At 39.8% G+C, this 24,577-nt stretch overlaps 1 protein-coding gene across 8 annotated transcripts in view; it reads left to right on the forward strand.

Annotated features, from left to right (window-relative positions):
- The window catches only part of RBMS1 (RNA binding motif single stranded interacting protein 1), a 207,667-nt gene that overhangs the window by 87,771 nt on the left and 95,319 nt on the right, over positions 1–24,577 (forward strand). The window contains exon 1 of one of the 8 annotated variants that reach the window (XM_036884261.2): positions 9,440–9,487. The exons of the other annotated variants lie outside the window; for them this stretch is intronic. Coding sequence (XP_036740156.2) covers positions 9,455–9,487 — 33 coding nt within the window. The 5' untranslated portion in view covers positions 9,440–9,454. Of the gene's footprint in view, positions 1–9,439; positions 9,488–24,577 lie in introns of those variants that run through there. 8 annotated transcript variants of the gene reach the window in all.

The raw sequence follows: 24,577 nt of genomic DNA on the forward strand, positions 1-24,577 counted from the left end.
GAGTGGGGTGATAACCCAGTAGGCAGTATCGAACAGAGACTGTTGGGGTCAGCTCAGGTCTCTGGAGAAGTGCGTTCGGCCTATTGCTGACTGTGACTTTGAGATATATAATACTCCTTAAGCAAATCCAGTCTGATTATGGGAAAATCCGCCACAGCCAAAACAAAAACCATTTATCAAGACTTTTGTAGTTATGAAAATATTGTAGTGTTTCAAAAGAAAAAGTGCTTTGTGCTGAAAAACCTTGAAATGTAGACGACGAATGTTTCCATTTTTCTTGGGATTCTTTTTTTTAGCTATCCTCTCCTCAGGCTTCCTTCCATTTTGGAACTGCTTTCTTGAGGTAGTTGACTCAGTTAAGTCATGTACTTTGTACAAATTGTGGCAGGTCCATTTTTGCTATATAATGTATCCTACTGGTTTGCAGTGGGGTCTCAGGGTAGAGCAGTGAATGCAAGAATTCTCGTGTGTGTATATATTTCTTTACAAATAAACGACTTGGTCAATAATAGCTGCACTTATTAAATGTTCCTAACTTTTGATGAGTGGAGGCCTTATCTCCCCAGTTTAAGTAGATTTACATAGTTTGTTGCTTTCTTGAAGATTAACTGGGTGTAACTGCACGTGAAGAATTCAACAGTGATTCAGTTTGTCCTTGTTAGAGGATGACATACAAGGCTGTTGATTAATCCCTCTTCAAGCAGTTTCTGTTCACAGCAATTTATGTGTAGTAGATTGGGTTTTGTTAAGTTTGAGATTAAAGTTGTGCATAGCAATATTTAAAAGAACACGGTCTGAGCTAGTCCCAATTTGTTTTTCAAAAGAAGGTAAACATACTCAAGCCACAGAGATTGGCGATTTAGGGAAAAGTAGCAGAAAATTATACTGGTATGCATAAGTAAGGTCTCGTCCTGTTTTAATGTTAGGTTCTCTTGATGTGTTTGTGACTCAGTAGTATTTAGGAATCCAGGAATTGGGTTTTAAATACATTTCAATAGCTATTTGAAAAGTACAGAGTTCTCCATCAGGGATCACGCACTTTTTCCACTAGGTACCTCTTTTGATATCTCACTACATTTTCCACAGTTCATTTCAGGTTTTGAACACATTTCTTGTGTTTGTTCTTTCCTTTTCCTTCCTTTCAGAGACTGCTGTCAGCTGGGTTCCCCGTGTTATTGGTAATATTTTTCTAGCCCTTTCTTGGTGTCAGAGGGAAGGGGGAGAGGCTATCTTGTCCAGGTTTCTGAAACTAGGTTTCTGCCATAATAAATTTATATAAACATAAATATAAATATGAATGTGTGTGTGTGTGTGTGTGTGTATGTAGCCCCTTCCAAACTTAATTACATTTAATCTTCACAACATCCATAAAGTGAAGAAGGGTCAGGAATTTTGAGGCAGTGAATTTAAATGGCCGAGTCGGTGAAAGCTTGGTTTCTGGAGTCAAGGGCTGGGTCTGCTACCAGGAAAAAGAGAAGGAAGCGCAGTTGAGAACAGCTGTAGCCCCACTGCACTTCCCTTTTCTTGGCCTCTCAAAGACACGTGGCACACAGAACGTCCCGGATTTCAGCTCCGGGAATTGTAGTTCTCCAGTTTATTAGTGTTTTTTGCTTCTTAAAGACCTTTATGTTGTCAGGTAACATACAGGACACCTTAAGCTAAATGTGAATTTCAGATAAACAATGTAGAATTTTTTCATATAAACAGGTCCCAAGTATGGTGTGGTACTGTGCATTTTTATTTGCTAGTTCCAGCAACCACATCTCCTGGGAACCCAATTCATTTTTTAAAGCTAGTTTAAAAAAACCATGACTGTATGCATATTATTCCTACTTTTTCCACTTAAAATTTTGCCTCTTAGCATACTCCTTGAGCCTTGATCATAATGCACATTTCACATTTTAACTTTAACCATCACTCAACTGAATTGGAAGAACCCTGGCTGAAGCTCTGGCTCTAGCACTTGCATGCTTTTTCACTTAGCCTCGCTAAGCCTCAGTTTCTGTTAAGTAAAGACAGTAGTGCCCACTCCACAGGGTGGTGGTTCTTAATCCTTCTAAGGTGTTACTATTATTAATGTCCCCACAGAGCAAGCCACAGCGGGTGGTCCTGGGAGGCTCTGGGTGATCCTGGGAGACCTTGACACAGTCTCTAAGAATGGACTATGTTTGGAAGTGGGGGCAGCCTCCAGAATGGTGAGGATCTGGAGCTTGAAAATGAGACTCTCAAGCACTTAAAAAAAAAAAGTAGGAAAGTGCATTCCACCGTATTTTAAAACAGTTATTCCTGTATTCTCTTGTTAGCACAGTTTGCCTTCTGTGTGGGGAAAGTTAAGACTTTCAGTCCTGTTCTTTATCTTAGGCAAATGTATGATTGGAGAAGGGGAAAAAAGAGCATTGATCGCTCTTATTGATGAAAAAATGCTACCTTTGAATTTTATTGAAAATGGACAGATTTGTCAGTGTATGCCTGGTGATTTCCTGGATTCTTTCCTGTGTGGTGTTTGTATATTTGGTTTTCAGAGATACTGTCTTTGCATTACTCAGAAAAAGAAACATTTTATTTTCTGTCCGTGGACATCTGTAGGTGTTTGGTGGGTGTTTGTTTTTAAACTTGTATCTGTAGAGAATTCTTTGTTTAGCATAGTCTGAACACTTTGAAAATTTTAAAATAGGATAGAGACATGCCATGAGGAAGGAAGCAAGCTTTTCCTGGAATTAGGACAAGGTGAAAAAATTAAATGGGGCGAACTAAATTCTGTATTAAAATAATGAGTCAATATAGCTATTGCTATTTAACACTTTGGCTATGGCAGCAGCAACTTAAATCGTGTTATAAGGAGCAGTTACCCTAATACATAGAAATCTATTTTGGCTCCACTTATTCATTTAAGTGCACAAAGAATTTCAGAACAATGTAATGTACTAGGGAATTTAGTTTTTATTTGTATTGAATTGTACATACAGTACAGTCTCAAAAATGCATTAAAAAAAGACTGGAAGGAAATATGCCAAAATATTAATACAAGTGTTTTTATTTGTTAGTAAGTAGAATCATGAATGACTGATTTTTTTATGACTGTTGACATTTTTTTTTTCAACCATCCAGTCCCCTTGCTTCCACAGCAAACACACAGGCCTTGGGTTGTCAGGAAAAAGATAAAGCAAAGACAAAAAAACCCCTAGAAAATTGTATTATTTTTGATGTCTAAAAATTGTGGTGAAAACCCAAGGACCTCATGTCATTGAGAATTTCAGCAAGAGCATGAAGCTGCCCCTTGTTTTCTGTGCCTGAACTTTGACGTGTGGTCCTCTTGTATTCTTTTATGTTACGTATGAATTTCTGTTATTTTTACCACAAATGCCTATAGCACCTTTTTGGAAAGCCTCTCTTTATATCAGATAGTTTTTATATTTCTGAACTTAGTATTTTCCTATTTCATACAAACCTTAAACAGACCTCTGCACTTTAAAAAAAATCATTTTTAGACCACCAGTTTTTCTGCGAGTCAGTGAGGGAAAATGTAAGTGTATATGAAATTTCATGTTCCAGATTACTTTTCAGGAAAATAGTTATTCTGAAGACTGAGGAATTACCACTCTTGTCTCTATTTCCATTCAACTTATAGCTGAATTTAAATTCAAATACAGCTGTTTTGTGGACAGATACATTCACCCACAGTTAATTTCTGTGTTAAATGTGAAAAACTGAGACTGTTCTACTACTCCTGCAGAATCCATTGGGTTTAATTTATTCTGAATACTCATGACTGTCTTCCTCATGTACTTCCTTTTTGGTTTTAGCTTTTCGAAAGGGCAGTGGAGTGGGTGTGGCTTCTTGACAGGCGCCTTTAATCTGTAGTGGAGCACTGAGGGTTTCTCTAAGAAACAGGCTGTGCCCTTAAGGTCAGCACTGCAGAAGCTGTTGTTATGTGTAACCCTGGGGGACTGTCAGTGGATCAGGGGAGTTTTAGGTGTGCACTTGTAGAGGCTGCGAGACTTCAGATGAAGGGAGAGAGCGCTGAAGGGAGGAAGGAAGAGGTGGGGGGCTGAGAGAAAAGGAAAGCCTTGTTCGTCTCTTTATGAGGTGGCTCGTGACTTTACAAAATCTGTCAAAGTCACATTGTTTTGGTGCTGTGTAGGTTGGGTGCAAATACGTAGCCTCGCTGTTTTGTATTATCTCAGGTTCTTAGATCCCATTTTTTTCCTCTTAGCATTCCCATCACCTAGAATTACCTTTCAGCTCTCTTCTTAAGACAACTTGTCTTTCCACTTCAGAGAACTGCCTAAAAAATCACCCTTTGGAAGACCATTTATGATCCACTCAACCCTGTCTAGTCAAATATTCTAGAAATGACTGTCTTTACTTTCTCTCTCTCTATTCAGTTTTATAGGTCATATGCATCAGATCAATGCCAAGGGAGTGGATATGTTCTTTGGTTTAACTGAAAGTTTAACAAAGACATGGAAAAATTGCGTAAAATAATTATTGAGAATGTAGCAGAAGTTAAATGGTACAGACATTCTGTAGGGAGCAAACTGGTAGCAGGCAGGGGGGGTACCCTTGCTCAGGTGGGGAGAGGCTGGTTGGGGAACCAATTCACTGGCTGTTAAAAGAGCAGCAAGACTGTGAGGACCCAAGAGAAGGCAGTTAAATTGTGAACAGGAGGAATGACTTTTAAAGATATTTTAAAGATATTTTTAAAGATATTTGAGAACAGAAATCCCCTAAAATTGCACGTGAAATGTTGCATGTGTTAGCTCTTTCCTGGGGAGATGTTCATAGCATTTGTCAGTCTGCCAGAGGGATCTGTGTCTTCCAGAAGATTTGAGGACTGTGTGTGGAATGAGAGGGAGAAGGAGGACTTAAAGATGATGCCAGCATTTTTAACTCGGGAGACGGGATCAGGGGTTGCATCAGGGAAGGTGACATTTCAGGTGAAAGAGCAAAGATTTGAAGACAGGAAACAGGCAGTCGTGAGTCATTGAGGTTACCTACTGCAGGGTGTAGGGTGGAAGGCAGAGAGAGAGAGAGGGTCAAGCCTGCCCGAGTGGATGAGAGAGGGGCCTGCATTTCGGTGGCCAAGCTGTAAAATGGAGTCTCGGCAGTGCAGATGGATTAGACGGGATGGAGTCAAGATGCTGCACAGAAAGAAATGGCAAGATTCAGGTAGGGACTGAATGGGGAAGGCAGTGTCTTCAGAAAAGAGGGTCCTAGGTTTCTAGTCTTTAAGTGATTGGGAAAATGAAAGTTTACTGAAGCCTTGCTTCCTCTGGGCTCAGTGATGAGGAAGAACCCAGCCATTCTCTTACATGGATTTTTGGCACTTTTTGAGGTGTTAAAACAAACGGAGGGTATGTTTTCTAAATTCTACTGATAAAGTCCAGGCACCAGGGATGCACCCTGTCCAAGTCAGTCTCATGAGGAAGAAATGTCCAGCCCTAAAGGCTAGTAGCACCCACAGCGTGATCCCCTTTAAGAACTCAGTTTGGACCTAGAGGATGCTTATGAACATTTTTGTACTGCATCCCAGGGATTGCCTTAAAGTCAGCATAGAGGCTGTGTCACGTAGGTGACACATTTTTCATGTTTGGTCTGGATCCTCACATTCTTTGGAGAGGAGCATGTTACAGCAAATCTTTTTCTGATAGTGTATATCCTCTGTAACTATATAGTCATCTATAACATCTACAGTGTAACAAGTATATTAAAAGATCTACCACTTAAGCAGGAGTATAAAAGATGGGCGGGTGGTGGTGAAGGAATTGGAGATACTCATCCTACCGCAGTAAAATAGTTTTTGAGGAAAGGCAGTGAACTTGATTTGACCATTTTATTTTGGCCACAGGAATCACACATCACTACCCTTCCCATCCCCCCGAGTCCCAGGTAGAAATTTCTAGTAAACAGAAATACAGACTTGGAGCTCTGCGCAAGAACCTTAGAATCTTCTGAAACTTAATGGATGGATCATTGGGAATAGATGAAAGCACTCCAGGGGGAGGATCTGTCCAGAAGAGTCCAGACAGACCTAGGGAACCCAGATTCTGTAGTGGGAAAGAAATGGCAAAATACTGAGGACTCTGGAGAGGGTCCCAGGAGCCCAAGAAGAACAAAGTTTAGAGACTAGGCTGTCAGCTCCCTTAAATATTGCCTGGAGGTCAAGGAAGACAAAGGCCGAGTAAAAGGCTATTGGAAATATCCATTGGGAGGTCTTTGAAAGCCTTTGAAATTGAAGTTTCAATAGAGTAGTGTGTGTGTGTGTGGTGGGCAGGGAGGGAGGAGGGAGGCGAGGGTGGTGGAAAACACATTCCAAAGGATTTAAGGAGTGAATGAATGAAGGGGGTGTGTCTTTAGAAAAATAGGGTGTCAAAAGGAAAGAGTCCCTTCAGATAGCCTTGAGGCAAGATTATCTTACTCTCTGTTTGTAGAAGGAACAGGGAATAGTTGGAAATAGGTCTTTTAAGGAAGTTTGAGGCAGGGCTGGTCTTACCAGAAGGGGATCTGAGAGTTGATGATACAGGAAGGAGGTTGGTTGTGTTCAAGTTGTTGAGGAAGAGTTAGGAGGACCAGTAATGGCTTACATTTCAGTGAAGATGCTGAGTCAGCTGCTTATATGCTTAAAAAAAAAATGGAATTCTAGGCTTAAAAAATGTGACAAAAGTTTTGAAATAACTTCTTGGGGATTTGGTGAGCATTCAGATAGAGATGAATGAAAGGTTGAGTAGGCTGTGGTGAGGCCTCTGGGAGTTCAGTGGTCTGAGTCAGCAAGATAGTTTGACCCTTTTCCAGCCACAAATGGGGGAAGAGATTCTGGGTCATGAGTTTATACAGGTCTGGTACTGGCAAGGTGATGTGGTGTGAAAACTGAGAACACTGCTATGGAAGTTAAGGAGACAAGTGAAATCAAGAGAGATACAAGGCAGGGCATGGAGGTTGTGATAAAATAAAAAGAGGAGTCCCTGGGCAAGAGGGAAGAAGAGATCAGAGGAAATCATGGTCAGGATCTTGAAGGTGGTATAGTTCCAGGGTCTTACCTTCTAAAGTGTTGGAAGGACTAAATGAGGTTAATACATACATGTCTGTCTGGCATGCACTAAATGCTCAGGTGGTTATAATTGTTAAGATGTGGCTCTTGTGTAATTTATATCTCCCTGTAACTGCTGTTACGAGATTTGTGTAAATCAAATGACATTTCAAACCATGAACTTCAATCAACCATGAACCACAAACCAAAATAAAATACTAAAATTCTAATTTTTTAAAACTGAACCACATGTCCAACTTAAATTTTAGAGTACACCGTCAGGTGATTTCAAAATGTGTCACATTGCTTTGAAAGAAAAAAAGATGGGCATGGATGTAGAGCCCAACTTCATCACTTACTCTATTATGATAAACACATTTCTTTTGTTCTTTAAGAGGTAGTAGTGCCCAAACCTGGGCCCCTCCTTCAGTGAAGAGTAGAACTGGATGGATTTCTGGGTTTATTGGCAATAAACTTTGTTAAGAACCCTCCTTCGGGAGCCTTCACCCACCCTTCTAGATACACCTATTTCTCTTTCTCTGGCCTTTCTTAATATTTAGCATCTGAACTGTCTTTTCTAATTATTTCTCCTCTCAAAACCTGTAAGCTCTGAAGGGAAGAGGCTAGTATTTGTTGAGCACACTCTGTGGACCAGGCAGAGGGCAGCGTATTTTCCCATCCTTTGTCTCTTATAACATCTCTGCCAGATATTTTTCATTTTACAGATCAGGACAGTTTAAGTTTACCCCAAATCCCAGAGCAAATGAGTATAGAGGAGGGATTTTTATCCAGCCTCTGGGGTCTTTTTTTCTCCACTACACCAGTAAGAATGATCTCAAATTGCTTTAAAAAAAAATGGTGGCCATGGGTATGGATCCCAACTTTATCACTTACTGGTTCTATTACTGTGAACACATATCTTAAACTTTTTGGGTCTCAATTTCTTCAGTAGCAAAACTAAGGTAGAAGTTACTTAATGTTTTTGAGATGATTAGATGAAGTCCTGTGTGACAGTACCTCACATATTACCTGGAACGGGTGCTCAGTCTGCTTCCCTTCCTCCCTCTCATGTTGCCCGACAAATCAGTTTATACCAGAGGATCTTGGAGAGTGGGGTTAACAGAAGCCTGAAATGATAATAGTAGTAAACGTTTGTGACCATTCTGTTAATTAGGAGAAAGTACTTTGTGATGAGAAAGATCTGGAAGGAATACAGTTCTCATTGGTAAAATGAAAATTATTCTTATATCCGTCCTTGACTTCCTAGAGTGAAGGATCAACAAGTTAATGTTAAGATAAAGCACTTTATGGTATGTCTACACTATAGAGATGTTATTACAGTTTTTGAAATGGATGCCCTAAACTATTATGTGAGCATTTTGCTTCTTTCAGCATCTGGTTTTAAATTCATGAAGTTTATTATTTAAAGCTGTCTTCCCCAAATTGTGTTCGCTGAGATAACTCGGATTCTCTTAAATGCTGAAAGTTATACCTGTTCTGGGAATCAAAATATTCAGTGTTTGAAGAAACTTGGGAAACACTACATACTATATAGTGTTGTCTTGGAGAGTAACAGTATAAATTAGCATTAAAAAGTCTCTGGGAAGTCCTGCAGTAAAGACCTTTGTCCAACTTTGTGTCAATTTCATTGTTTCTAGAATTATTTGATCATGGAGCCACTTAGTTCCAGCATATTTGCTAACTATGTTTTATGGAACAGTTTATGAAACATTTATTTAAAGGAACCTTTTGCATTTTAGTGTTGCAAGGGTTCTTAGAGATTATCTAGTCCAATCCCTTTAATTTACCATAAGACCATAAAAATCCAGAGACATTGAATCTCTGATCCAAAATCTCACATCATGAAGTGTCCAGGTCTCTAACTCTTAGTGTTCCACCATCCCACCTTGCAATCTTGGATTTTCCAAGTGTGGCGCACTGTTGCATAAATGTTTTCAAAATTGTCTTCATTGAGTTTAAACAGGAGGCTCTTAGAGATGGTATATTGCATGTTATTTTCAGACAAAATAAACTAGTATCTGCCAACTATCATCTGTTATTTTTAATTTCTCCTCTGTTCAGGTTAGTTGTATTGCTTGTTAAAGCATTTCCTAAATCAAGATTACTGACTTGGGAAATCAGTCTAGTTTAAAATACCAGTGATCTAGAAAACCCACACATTCTAATTATTAATGAATACTCTGTTGCCCTCTAAAGTTTTGTCTTTTTTATATAACTGGCTGTGGGTAGACAAATTTACATATTTGTAGCCCCTTCCTGCCTGACTTATTGCAGCATGCAAAATTTGCTCTGTGGTTTCTAGGTTTAAGTTCCTGTATAGAAGAAAGCACAGTGAAGACTTTACAACCCTGCTGAGCTGAAAACCCATCCAGGCCAGGACATGCTATGTGTCCGTGAAAAATCCTAATGACCGGTTTATTGCCCTGTTTTATAATTAAGGTATTTCAGGCACTAATAGTTCACTTGGAGTATTTCTATTTTTATCTATTTTAAGGTTCCTATTTGCGTACTCTAGAGAAAAGTGGGTGTCTTTCAGAGACCCTTACTGCTTTTTTCTGGTGTCTGCAACATGACAAATTAATGATCCCATTCTCAACCTAATAGTCTAATAGGGGCTGTGGAGCAGTATAGAAATGACTGTTGAAGGTAGAAATTAATGCCATAAGAGGTGCAGATTTTTAAAAAGTACATTGTAAGAACATGTCTAACTTGTAGCTATCATCTCCAATTGACCTGAAGATAGACTGTTTGACTTTTGATTTGATTCTTGGGTAGAAACAAGATTCTCCACTAGCTGATCAATTTTGATATTATGTTGGTTGTCACCTTTGAGCTACTCTACCCTCTAATTGACTTGCTGAGCTGCTTATTAGGGTACTAAAGCAGAGTAGAGAAGAAAGGGAAGCATGTCTTCCACATTCTTGGCATCAACTCATTGCCAAGTTTGGTTTTAGTTCTATAAAAGGGAAGTGGAAAAACTAGACAGCATTAAGAGAAATTCAAGCAAAAAAGATACTTCTAAGAGGCCCTTCTTTTTTTCATTGTTCACTCCTCGGTTGTGTGAAGTAGGATTGGAAAATAGTACTTTTGGAGTTGGGATTGTTGACAATCAAGAGAAACAGTCATTAAAGATGTACATAGAAATTGCTCGTGCATTTCATAGGCTGTCGCTGAGGTCTACAAACGTTTTTCTGTGAAGGGCCTGCTGGATAGTAAATATTTCAGGCTTTGCAGGCCATAAGGTCTTCATCACAGTCACTCAGCACTGCCTTTGTAGCTTGAAAGCAGCCAGAAAATGCTTAAATGAATAGGCATGGCAGTGTTCCAGAAAAGTTTATTTACAAATGCAAGTGGGAGATGGGATTTGGCCCATGAACAGTAGCTTGCGGACCCTTAATCTATAGAATCCTTTGTTTGTTGGCTCTTGTACCAAGAGGTGCATTGAAGAAATTGAAAGAAATGAAACTCACACCAGATAATAATGATACTTTGTAGCACCATTGACATAGGGTAGCTACAGAACAAAACCAAATGAATACAGGTCTCATTCATAGCTTTGATCAAAAGGTTTTAGATTAAAAGCTCAGTCCTGACTAAATATTTTGTTTGGTTCTATTTGGGGAGGGATCCTTCACGTATTTATGTAATCAGTACTACCTTGGGCATTTTTTGGTATTTTGAATCCCTAAATCATGGCCATAGTTCCGTAGTGATACAGAGAGCCATGGTAGAACAGAAATAGCATCCTAGGAGTGAAATGTTATTATTTTTTTTCCTTTAAAAAATATTTTTCACTAAATTTGTGTTTTACTAGTTATTGTCAAAACAACCTGGTCCAAAGAAACTACTGACACACCTGTGTATTAGTTTGCTAGGGCTGCCGTAATAAAGGTCCAGAAACTGGGTTCCTAGAACAACAGAAATGTATTTTCTCACAGGTCTGGAAGGTTGAAGTCCCAGGTGAAGGTGTAGGCAGGGCCTTGCCCCCTCTGAAAGCGCTAGGGAAGAATCGGCTTCAGCCCTCTCTCCTAACACTTCACATGACACTCTCCCATGTGTGTCTGTCTCTGTGTCCAGATTTTCCCTTTTCATCAAGACACTAGTCAGGAGATTAGGGACTATCCTAAAGACCTCATCTTAAATTGATTACTTCTGTAAAGACCTGGCTCCAAATAAACTCACATTCTAACATATACCTGTTTTGGGGGGACACAATTCAACCCATAATAACCTGGTACCAGACATTGATTCAACTTAGGCAAAATTTACCAATTGGGTACTTTGGTTAGCCCAAAATAAAGCCAAAATGCCTACTCACCCTGATCACATTAGCTTTCATAAAGATCACAGCAGGTGTTAAACTGGTGACCCGGGTGTGTACAACATACAAGGAATGTTATGTTTTGTCGTCATTTTTAACATACAGGATAAAAGATGTCTCTTCAAAAAAGTAGCTTAAACACGTAAATGGTTATGCAGTTGTTCATTTCCAACCACAGCCTTCAAGGACCTTGAGTAACTACCTGCCCCTTCCTCTGCTGGGCTTTGCCCCAGTTCATAGCTGCCAGTCCCACCAAAAAGTTCTTCCCTTGCCTCCTGAATCTGTTTTCCCTTCCTCTTCCTCCAGGCTTTTGTTTGGCTATCACAAATGGCCACAGCACTCTATCCCCTCATCCTCCCCTTCTCATTCCTGTCTTCTTTGGGTTGAAGTTCAGTGTCTCCCTCTTCCAGGAAGATGATCTGTGCTCTCTCTTGTCTGCAGTTCCTGCTATTACATTAGAACAGAATTCTGATGTGTTGGTTTTCCATCAACCACATCTCAGTTGGGGGTTCTGTGGAGGAGAGTGGAACAGTAATGCCCTTTAAGAGGATGAGTTGCACCATGGTCCATTAAGGCATCAGGTTACCTCTGGGGACTTGGAATTCCTGTAGTCATTAGGTGAGTTCCTTATAACAGGGAAATTCATGCCATTTGTAAGTTTATTTTGAAAGCTATTGTAGAGCTATCATTTTGTAAGACTGTAAAGTGGTTTTAAGGCCTCTTGAATCTTACACAGAAATTTAAAGATGTTCCTATGTTCTCTTAGAGGTACCTCACTTTTATTTTCCTGAAACCTCACTTTTTCTTGGTATTCTTAAGGAATATTGAGGACACACCTCAGATGGCACCAGTTGTTTTTTTTTTTTAAACAGCTAAATTAGTTATTTCTGTTTTCAAAAGGATTCCTCATTATATATAATTGTCACTTAAACTGCTGAGTTGGTCTTTTGTGTTTTGTTTGGGTGTGTTCTCGTTAGCAACTAGATTTTCTAACATTTCTAAGCACTGGAACCTGTATTTCTTTGTAGCATAGAGTTTATGTAGCATAGTCTTATATGTATATATGTGGCACAAAACTTGCTGGTTTTATTTTCAGGTTTTCTTCAAAAAATTCTGTTTCCTTACTGTATTTAAAACATGAATTTGCTCATGTAGAAGTTTTCAGAAACACAGTGTGTTTCTGAACTTGAGCATACTTATCAGTCATTATTTCAGCAAGAATTTATCAGTGACTGGCAGTGCTGTGTGTCAGGGAATGTACGAAATGTACCTTTCTACCCAAAATGAGGTGGTTGGGTTTACAAAAGCAGCCACTCTCTGAAGTTTTCTTTTTCTTTCTTTCTTTTTTTACCACAAATCAGTCACATAAACTAAAGTAAGGATTGAGACAGTTTGTAAAATGAACATGTGTGCAATTGAAAAGAACAGCAAGATCTTATAACCGTAGGAGGGGCTCTGTGGAAGTCCTCTCCCAGGGGACTCATCCCAGCAAACAAGTCGATACTTGTTTGTACCCAGTCAGGTATGTAGAATTGTTAACCTGAAGCTGGACAGTGAATTCTCTACATGTCAGTTAGTGAGGGGCCATGAAAACCTCTTCCATCCAAGGGAGGGTTGTTAAGGCATCAGACCAGGATCTGGAGCACGTGGCTGGATGTGCAGTTTTAGAACCAGAGACGCCTTTTCCTGCTGGCAAGTGAAAGGGTCAAGTGTCCTTTGGAAGAGCTGAAAGACCCTATGGAGAGCAGGGGACTAGATGGTGGCTGCTTCGTAACTGACAGTCACCGAGCGAGAGTGCTGGGGCATGTGAGAGCGGGAGACCCCGTGCCCTGGAGCCCACACATGCTGTGGAGGCTGTAGAGCGGACCCTTGTGAGTAGGAGGGGTGCAAGGGTCTCAGAATTTCAAGACACACTGTCTTCGTTCTGTCTTTACATAGGCATTTCCTTGAGTGTGGTCCAGGACCAACCACATCAGATCTCTTCAGGGCTCATTACAAGTGTATACATTGATTCCCACCCCTCAGGCCAGCTCACACACTGTGGGGCCATTTTAAGGTCTCCGGGTGATTTACAAGCTCGCTGAGGTCTGAGGACCACTGGGTGAACCACTCCACGGAGAAGCTCTGCCTGTTTGAATCTTTCAGCGATGACGAATTGAGCTATCTTACAAAGCAGTGATCTTTCACGTCCAGGGATGATGCAGGCAGGCGATGTAAATGGGCGCTATGTAGAGAATGACAAATTTATGAGTACCTGAATCAAAATTGGGTGCAGAGAAAAATCTGGATATACCTTGTAAGACTGACATCAGAAAAGCTAAGAGTGCATGTCCCTTGGAACCTCGGTAGGCCATACTCCTGGACGAGCTGGGTTGGAGCCTTCAAGCCCTTCTGAATTCCTGTAGGAAACTGGACATGGCTTCAGAGGTCAGTGTGTGTATGTGCTGAGCCAGCTAAGATGTGAGGGCCAGCCATAAACCTCAGGGACCAGATGAAAATCTTTGAAATCCAGGATACAGAAAAGCTTATTTGCCTGTTGAATATTTGCCATGGATTTTTTTTTTTTTTTGAAGTAATTACTGCCTGTGGTGTGAACGTGTGTCGGGAGTGATGAGAGTCAGTTTCCATTTTCTTTCTTTTGTTGACCATTCTCCTTGCTTTCTCTGCTGCAGTGGGCAAGACTGCCCTTGGCAGCAGAGGTGGGGAAGGCTGCAGGGCTCACACCGTGGCAGAGAGCGCCCCCCAGCCAGAGAGCTGCACCATCGGGGCCACAGGGGACCGTCCCGTCAGACGGTGGTGCCTGGCTCCTTGCACTTTCAAGCACACTTCCTTTGCCCGCTTAGCTACAGTCCACAAAACTTAACCAGTTAATGTTAATTTTAGGAAACAACATTTACTAATTAAAAGCTTTTGCTAAAATTTAGTGATTTACCCAGTTCTCATTCATCCTTCCTAAGGGGAGAGTGCAAAAAGAACCAGTAAGATTGAAAGAATGGTTGCTTACTCGCCTCAGCCTTTTCCCTTTTTCCCATCATTACCACCTCCCGAGCCACACGTACTGCAGCTAATGACAATATTTTGAAATTTTTAACTTCTGTATTGATAACCATATATGGTTTGATTGAATAGTAGAGGGGAAAAGCAGCCATGAGAATTAAGAGGTAGGGGCAGTCTTAGGGTTTAATAAACCAGACAGTGAATATCCTGTGATAAAATTTGTGGAAAGCAACAACTTGTACACTGTGTAGGAGACATGGTTCTCTGTTCTTCAGATGCCGTCCAGCTAGGAGGAATGGTGGTCTGCATAGCATAAGAATCAGCCAAAAGATAACAGCATACTGGGAGATAGGCCCAAAGTAACAAGAGAAGGGTTAATAGGAATATGTGATCATAAAGTCTTGCAGTTCACTGAAAAATGCTCAGGGAAATCGAATCTAGGTGTATGAAAAGACCTGTGTGGTCCATTTGATCATAAATGAGTATTCGTCAACCAACTGACTTAGCTGCCTAGACCATTAGTGTAGTTTTACCTATATAATAAAATTGTAATACTTAGAGTAAGAAATGAGATCATCCCACTGCATAAATTCACCTCTAAATTGAGCCTTTTAAAATCAGAACACATTTAGTAGTTTGGTTCCCAGATTTTCCTATTGAAATGTTATTAATATAGCAGTTAGATTCCTGGGTTAGCCCCAAAGCCCATAGTCTTCTAATGAATTTTAGAACTAATATTGCCAGCTTCAGTTCTAAGTCTTCTGAACAAAGGGTTTGTCGCATGGCACACTGGGTAGAGGAAGAAAATCCCTTTCTCATGTCTAATGGTCCTAGTGAGAAATGTAAATTGGATGGCCTTTGCCCCCTCCCTCCTCTCCATCTGAAGGTTGAGAATAAAAGTGAGGCACTTCTAATGGATCACATGCACATCTATAAATTCCCTTTCTGATGCTCAGCTCAATGTCTTAGCTGATGGCTGTTCTACCACATCATAACTTGCAGGTTTTGGGATTTCAAAGAGAAGCCCTAACCCAAACGCATCTCTAGTTAGAATTTCCAGTGGTAAAACTAAGCAGGTGAAAGAGTCTGGGGAATATGACAGGTTGATCAGGCCAGATTTGCAGGGAGCCTTTTCTGGGGAGTCAGCTTCACCATTTTACTTGCCTTTTGCAGCATCTTCCACTGGGAACCCACAGGATCATTATTGTTTTCATTTTTCTCCATTTAAAAATTTTTTACTGTGGCTGTGCTAAGCAGCCTCAGAGTAGGAGGAGAGGGATTGAGAAGCTACTTACTCATGTAAGTCAGTTTTGAGATTAGGACGGGTGGTGTCTGTACTGGGTGGAGCCCTCATGGCCATCTGGATGCCAAGTTTAGGGAGGGACATTAAGAAAGATGAACTCATGTCAGCTGACTGCTACTGAGCACTTCTTACAAGCTTGGCATTTTTCTGAGGGCTCCGCAGGGATGAATTTATGCAATCTTCACAATGGCTCTGTGAGCTAGAATGGACAGGCATCCTCACTTAGATAACTGATGAGTCTTGGGAATGTGCAGCAATTTGCCCAGGGTCATAGTGAGCAAGTGGCAGTGATGGGACACTGAATTTGGGCAGTCTGATTTCAGAATCCTTTGTTTCAACCCTAATTGCTATATTGCCTTCTTTGAAGTTGTCTTGGCCATAGAAGTTGTTCTGTATTGTCATTTGTTTGGAGATTCAAAGGCATATATTATTGGAGAGATAATAGTTACCACTGGAGACTTAAATTTTTATAAAAGAAGGGGAGATTAGATTTTTCATATGTTGTAGCAATTAGAAATGTTTTAGAAATAAATTGGGACATCTGCTGTCCTTTAAGAACCCCGGCTTTTACTCCCAATCTTTATGTCGTAGAGAAAAATCTTCCTTTGGATATGAGGCTGGACAAGAAATGCATGCATTTCTTTCTGGATTTAATTATGGCTAAAGAATTAATTGGTATTATATCTTAGTGGGTGCTTATGTAAAATAATTCTCTATGCATGTTTTGATTACATAGCTCATATTTTTAAAAGAAAGGTTAGGAGAGTCAAAACTGGCCATTAGAAAAGGCTGTTGCAGAAGGTTGAAAATGTCCCCCAAGTTCCAGAACTTCAGAGTGTGGCTTAATTTGGAAATAAGATCTTTGCAGATGTATTTAGTTAAGGATTTTGAAAGGAAGTTAAAGTGGGTTTAGGGTGGACCTAAATCCATTGACCAGTGTGTAAGCATGAGACACGGAAATATACAGAGAGATGATCAGGTGAAGATGGAGGCAGAGATTGGAATGAGGCCATCATGAAGCAAGGAGCAGCAAGAGCCACCAGAAACGAGAAGAGGCAAAGATCTCTCCCCCAGAGCTTTCAGAGGGATCGTGGCCCTTCTGATGCCTTCATTTCAGACTTCTGACCTCAGGAAGGAACTGCCAAAGAATAAATACCTGTTGACATAAGCCACTCAGTTTGTGTGAGTTGGTTACAGCAGACTTAGGAAAATAGTACAGCCGTTTTCCACCTTCTTTCCATTTAATATTTTATCTTTAATTTTGATATAGATTAATGCACATATATAATATAGTTACTGTACAAACCATAAGTTGTACATTTCCTGACAATCACATTACATTGTATTAGGGTGGCTGTACTTAAAACTACTTGACTTTTAGAAGAAGTGAGGTGCATTTCAAGGAGAAGCTTCTTTCATTTTTTTTAAAGTCACGCTTGAGTTGGTATGTTTGGGCAGGGGGCAGGGGTGTGATTCATCTGAGAGAATTTCCTCAGACCGCTCAGATTGCTCCATTAAGAAGTTAGTCCTCTAAATGACTGTCTCTTTCACACTTCTCTAAGGTTAAAAATCAATTAAAGGATCGGAGTGAAGGTGTCATTTTTCAATTGAGAAGAGTAAAGCGAATCCTGGCAAGAATGAAAAACAACTGCCTGACCAGATGTGGCCATCACCACAGGCAGGAAGATCCTAAAGTGATTACATCTTCTTGAAGGTTTAGAGTAATTCTGATTAATCTGTTTTGAAAAGACAGATTCCCACATATCTGTTGTATCCAAAGGCAATAAGATTAAGATTATTGGGACTCATGTTTTTCTCTGAATTAAAATTCTCACCATCAATCATAATTTGTCTACTGTCCCTGATGTTTTGAAATCTGAACTAGGAATTTAAAAAGTTCACCTGTCATAGAGCTGGGAAACCATTCCAGAGACCCTTCAGTCTTGAAAGGAAATAATCTAGATTTCCGGTGAATGTAGAGATCTCATTTCGGCTAAGAAAATGATCTGGTTAATGTATTTTCTCCCCAGATGTCAAACCCCTAAGATGCTGGGACTCCGCCGCTATCTAGCCCTTACTAATCTGTCTCACCTCCTTATACCCCAAAGCTGTTCAACATACAGCATTTCAATCACTGCAACAGTTAGTTGCATGGTTTCTAACATATGTCAGGCTATGTTTGTTCCCTCATCAAACACATAAAGCTTTTGGTCCAGGCTTCATGCTCTACTGGGTGAGATTATCAGGCAGGATGTGATCGTATGTCCTTAAGGGGCTTAGAGGCTAGTGGGGGAGATTTTTTCTTTAATTCAAATGTAGTAATATATTAGAAAGTGTTAAACTTCTGTTGAGGTTAAATATCGCATATTGAGAAAAATGTCAAGGAAAGCAGGTTGCCTGAGTATTTACCAGCAACACTCCTTCATAGTAATTCTGTACTGCTGGTATTGCCATAAGGAAGGACATGTCACTAAAGGGACACAACCCCTCGTCACTGTTTTGGAGCAAATTTCTTAAGCCAAACCTTTTGGTTGTATTTCATTTTTAAGTGTTAGAAAGATTTTCAGGAACCATGGCATAGATAAACCAGTCATGGCAAATGTCAGTTTTTCTAAAAGCCTTAATTGGAGAAATTATATAACATTAAAGCTCTCCAGTACAGTGAAACTTAATGGCATACCTTCCTCCCATTTTCTCTTCTGCTTAGCTCCTGAAGAGATACACAGAGACAGACTGTGTATCATGACAACTGCCACCTTTTCAGAGACGTTGGGAAAATCCCTTAACTTCTGTTTTCTTTCTGTGTAACAGTGATAATCATACCTACCTAATTTTGTTGAAAGAAAAGAGTACATACAAAGCACTTAGCTTGATACCAAAAACAGTAAATATTCAGCAATGTGAGCAATTAGTACTATGCATGATACTCAGTTCTTTAGGAAAAAAATATGTTTGTTAAGTTGTCACAGTTTAAAATGGTATTTTCCTCTTTGGTTTTTGTTTAGTTGGCTATTTAAAAAGACTGCCTAGATTACTTAAAGAGTAAGAAAAAGATAAAATATTATAGCTCTAACTAAAATGAGTAAACAAATAGCTAACTAAGCCTAACACCCTCAAGTAAGGCCAAAACATTTTTCTTGGCATTTTCGTTTTATCTCTTCCTGGAAGGATAACTGCTTGCAAGGATTTGCACATCAGCTATTTTTGCAAGGTAAAATTGGCTTTTGCAGTATGGGATAAAGGAGATGAAGTTAAGTCTATAATGCAGGCAAAGTTCCCACGTGAATTTCTGGGGACAGCAGAGTGAGATTTCCTGTCCAAGATTTTATGGGTAAATTCTGACCCCGATATTTACAATTTACATATTATCATTTTAAAACATATCCAGGCGCAGGATTAAACTCTTTCTTAAGTTTGTATTTTCTCTTAATTTGCTTGATGATGGATGGAGGTTCTTCCAAAAGTGGGGTGATGTTTTAACTTGAACAATTCTTAGGTACAGCTGTTGGGTTGTAGGGAAGAGCAGAGTACCTGCTGGCGTCCTCTTTGCCATGAGATGAGGACCTACTTTTCTGGCTGCCAGGCTGCAGTGTAGACAAGGGAGCTTGCCTGTTCATTCCTACAATTTTTTCCATATTAGTTTATAGTGCCGGGTTCTGACCTTCTTTTAAGCAGAATCTACCATTCTTTATAGCTCATTCCCTTGCTCTCTGCCCTGATTTTTAAATTGGGCAGAGAGTACTGTTTTTTGAGATGAAATCTGGTCCAAAATGTAAAGAAAGCATGCAAAGACTTGAATTTTAGGATTTGTGATACCTGTATTGAGAAATAGAAATTTTAAAACTGTTCCCTTAATGTGTTTTTTCTTTGTTAGGAAAATGCTTTGGTAATGTAGGGGTGCTCTGAAGTTTCGGTTCTGCTGTTTATGTTCACTAAATTCAGTGATCCTGGCCTAGCTGCAGGCCACACCTAACCTGTTGGCTCCGTCCTGTGGGCTTTGTCCCGGCCGGGGTCCACAGTGGTGTTTGGACTCTGGCCTGGCTTTCCCTTTCCTGTGCTGGAAATGCTCGCTGGCAGTTTTGGATTAGGTGGGGTGAGAGGAGAGAGCTGGTTCCCCGGTACTGGTCATTTGAGTGTGGCGTCTCCTGAGGCCACTTAGCATTTAGGCATGATTTTCTTCATAAATTTGTTCCTTTGTGGTGGGTGGGAAGGGATGGCGATCTTTTCTTGTTTTACGCATTTAGAAGGGCAGAGATTTATGAAACCCAGTTGGGTACTTGTCATTAATGAATTAGGTTAATCTGGGATTGTGATTGAGAGTGAAAGATTGGCAGTTTGATTACGTGCAGCAAAAGTAAAAGATCTCTTATTTGATACTACAGTGAAGCGAAATAAAAAGAAAGGAAAGGGAATAGGAGAACTTGAGTATAGGCACAACTGTGTTGCTTTAGGTTTGTGATTCCTCACACCTGACCCCCAAACACAGGAGGTTCTGGGTCTCCTTTCTGGAGAGCCAGAACTTTGCTTATATTGTCTAAGGTTTCTTGGGAAAAGAGCTCCCTCTCAAATTTTAATAACTAGCAATACGTACAGTTAGCTTATTTTGGTAAAGGTGATGAAACTAATGCTCTGTGATTAACTTTAGCAGCAGAAAATAAAAAGATGTTCAGGAAGACAAGTAGGTGCACTCTTTTTCTTCTTGAGCTATAACTCCCTACTCTGAACAGAGAATGTTGTGAAATAATTTGAAGACTTAAAGAAAAAAGTTGCATCTGGTTTACGTAAATATTGAAACCATTTCCCAGATTCTGCTTTCTGCAGAATGAAGTTCTCCTTCAGTTTATCTTCTTGAGAAGAGCTGGAGAGGAATGAACCGTGCCAGCATTTGAGTTGGTTTACTTCCAAGGCACCTAGGCATTCCAGGGTTCAGAGCATCACTCGGGAAGTGCTTAGACAGCAGGGCATGGGCTCCGGGAAAGAGAGGAGAGGCTCAGGATTATTAGTAGCAGTAGATGTGCAGTCCAAATATCCATACATATGGATAAAGAGATACCTGCCATGTAAGAAAGTTTGTCTCTGCAAAAGCTCGGAAATAGGTCAAAAGAGAAATAGCTCAAGAGTACAGTTGACCCTTGAACAACATGGGTTTGAACTGTGCAGGTCTACTTAGATGTGGATTTGTTTCAATAAATGTACTGGAAAAATTTTTTGGAGGTTTGCAATAATTTGAAACAACATTTTCTTTAGCTTTATTGTAAACACATAGTGTATAATATACAAAATATGTGTTAATGATGGTTTATGTTATTGCTAAGGCTTCTGGCCAATAGTAGGTCACTAGTAGTTAAGTTTTGGGGAAGTCAGAAGTTTCATGCAGATTTACAACTGTGTGGTGGTGGGAGGCAGGAGGGTCAGTGCACCTAATCTCCGAGTTGTTCAAGGGTCACCTGAATACTGGTGAGCTGGGAGCTCAGGGTTCCCATAAATTTTTGGACTTCTGAAGGAAAATCAGCTTGTCTTAGAGAATTAGTATGAGTATAGTCATTTTGAACTGGAATGCACAAAAGGAAACGTTACATGAATCTCCCTATTTTCTTTCTAAGGAGACTGAGAGGTTGAAGTTAAGTGTGTGAATTTGTGACAGAGAGAGAGAGAGACTGACTAGACAGTGGGTAGACAATTCTAGTGATTCTTAAAAGGTTTCTAATCTAAGCCTATTAAATTTCCAGTTGACCCTGAATGTACTTCTGTGGCAGAAAGGCAACTGCTATAATTAATCTGTTTGATTTTTGTAGCTTTTTGTAGATGATTTTTTTTAATATATATAAAAAAATTTTGGATATAAATTAATTCTGTATTACATACTATTAATACTCTGATTATTACTATATTGCTAATTATTAATACTATAATTATTTAATAAGAATTTCTAGGAATTTTGAATTGCAAGTTTAATAGATGGTGTGAGTTTCCTTTCCTTTATTTTTTTTAAGCAGGAAATGGGGTGTCTAGCACAGACATGGACATCCAAGTAAGTCACCTAGAAGTTGACAGTGGATGAAGTAGGTGTAAAAGAGGCTGTATAAAATACTTTTTCTATGATCTTTCCACAAGATTAGCGTATCAGTTTTCCTTTTTAAAGCTCCTTAAGAAAGCTTGGCATACACACCATCATCCTTGTGATAATCCTTGTAGCAAACAAGGACGGGTGTTTAGGGGGCCTGCACTGGGAGGAATGGAGACCTAGTTCAGCCTCGCATTAGCGGTATGACCTTGGATATATATGGTCTGACTTCTCTGGGGTGAGAGGTTGGATGTAGGTCAGTGTTTCTCATCATTTTTAAAGCCAAGCTCCTTTTGTTAAAAATTAAAAACTGCCCCCTCCTCCTCTGGCATGCTCTCTATATTCAGTGATACTTGCCTTTGAGAATTATTGGATTGTATGAGCTCTGATGTCTCTCTCAGCTCTAACATTCTGGAATTCTGAACAGATACTAGATTGGAAATCAGATGAACAAAGGTGTTTATCTCATTTTTTGAGTAAATGCAGCTGGCTCCTTCTTATAGCCAAAAACGGGACCTTTCTAAAATTCATCCTCACATCCCAAGAATACTACCCCTTAGTCCTGCCTCGTGTGTGGGCATCACCTGGAAGCTTGCTAGAAATGCACAATCTGGGCTCGATCCAAACAGCTGAGTCAAAATCTGCATTTTAACAGTGCATACAGTTCCTAGGTACATCAGAATTTCAGAAATACAGCAGACCACTGTTAATTAACCTGTATGCGGCAACATTAGTGGGCTCTCAGATCAGTTTAATAGGTTGCTACCAGCATTTCTCTTTGAAGGAAATAGATGTAACATTTAACACTAGCGTACATTGCATATGGTTAAAGAAAATGACTTTCGTAAAAGTTTTGTTTCCTTTTTATATGTCTGTGCCTGTATGTGTATACAGGGTGGCGATATCAGACCAAAAGTTAACTTCTTAGGTGGATCTCAAGCAAAAAAGTAAAAAAAAAAAAGCCATCGTGCCTTGTATGAGAGACAGTGTGTCTGAGAGACAACCATCTACTTACTGCCTTCTGTTTACTTGCAGTAAACACACGCAGACATTTACATAGATACACAGAGATGTATCATAAAGAGCTGTTTTCTCTTAACTATCCATATTGTATCAGATAGGAGCTGCTAGATTTTACCAAGAGAATCAAAAAACTTGTTAATTTTTTTAGTTTTATTAATGCAGACATTTATTGTTTTACTTTAGCTGTGTACAAATCACACTGTCAGATAAGATTTCGTTTTTAAAAGTTATTATTGTGCAGAGATTTCAAACACTTGCTCTGCTTCCTGAAAATACAGATGGTGCTTTTTTCTCTGGGGGCTGGATTGTGAAACCCCTGTTAACTGCAAGCTCATTCACATGTCCCTTTGCAGGGGGGGGGGAAAAGTTCATTTGGGGTTTTTTTTAGGTAAGCTGACTCATATAATTTTTCTAACTTTAAAGTTTGGTTGATCCCTACATAGTTTCAATGAGTACGGTTTAACTTGAAGAAAGTGGATATTAAAATAGGTAGTTTCCACCCTGAGGAGTTTGCAATCTCAGCAATAATTCTGTGCTTACAAGAAATACAAGAGAAGATACAAACTGTACTGTGCCTAAACTTACAAACAGCTGGAAGGAAGTTGTCAGCACTGGAATCCTAACGCCACTGGGGTGAGGCAGGAAATTCAGAGCATTGCAGAGGTGTCCTGAACCGTCATGATAAAGGCGGGGTTGGGCTTCCTTTATAGGAAGTTTTCTTTTTTCAATTTATTTTGAGTAAAAAGGAAAAGAAGAATTTGTTCTTGTCCCTTTCACGAGGCTCTGTGTTGAAGAAAACTGGTGTGGACTTGAAAATCCTTCATTTGGGGCTTAGAAGAACAAAAACACTCCTTACACACCTGCCTTCAGAATCCAGAAGATTAATTGCACACCTGAAGTTGGACAAGATTTTCTGTTTACTGTGTTCTAATCAGTAGTTGTTTGGGGTGTAATTTGCTTGTTTATTGTTTTGAAGTTTCTCTTAAAGTGTTCTTGAAGCTACTCCATAGTCCTTTCGTGTATATATAAGAGGCTAAACAGAATGCAAAATGCATCTGATTACTGATTTTTTAACTGATTACGTGTTGAAACAAAACATGCCAGGCTGTTAATCAATATAAAGTCTTGATCTAAGTTAATTAAGCTGATTTCAGCAGTAATGTTTTTACCTTAACACCCTGATTTAGGAAATTCTTGTTACATCACTAAAAGTAATTTTTTTTGTTGCTTTAAACTTTAGTTGTAGTTTTCATATAGCTTACGCATTTATAATACTCTCTCATAATCATCTGTGGCTAAATAGGGAACCAATGCTTGGCCTGAGTGTTGGAGGGAAATGGGACAGCGGTGTGAGTCCTGCTGGCCTTCCAGCTGCACAATGCAGAGTGGAAGTCTTCCTTCTTGGGTCTGCCCGTTTAACCTCTAGCTCTGCGTCTCTGGCTGTTTGGCAGACAGATAGCGAAACCCAAGGGCCTTCTGGGTCCTATTCTGATACCCCTTAGCTGGAGACGACAAGAAGCATTATCCAGCCTTAGAATTTGAAAGCTGGAAGGGAGCTTAGAAATCACCCAGTCTAACCTGTCCATTTCCCCCGGGGAGGAGCTAAGCTGCGCGGAGATGGCCTTCCAGTTACTGGGCCAAGGCAGTGTTTGAATCCACATGTTCAGGTTTTCTATCCAGGAATTTTTCTTTTCTATATGACTTTTCACAGGAGGGCGAAGTTTACATTCCTTGCAAGCTACCCCTTCATTGATTATCTCTAAATTTTCCTTTCTCCTTGTGGGACTCTGTACAGTGATCTGTGACATCATATCCAGGTTG

This window comes from Manis pentadactyla, chromosome 8 (genome assembly GCF_030020395.1).
Source record: "Manis pentadactyla isolate mManPen7 chromosome 8, mManPen7.hap1, whole genome shotgun sequence".
Classification (NCBI taxonomy): domain Eukaryota; kingdom Metazoa; phylum Chordata; class Mammalia; order Pholidota; family Manidae; genus Manis; species Manis pentadactyla.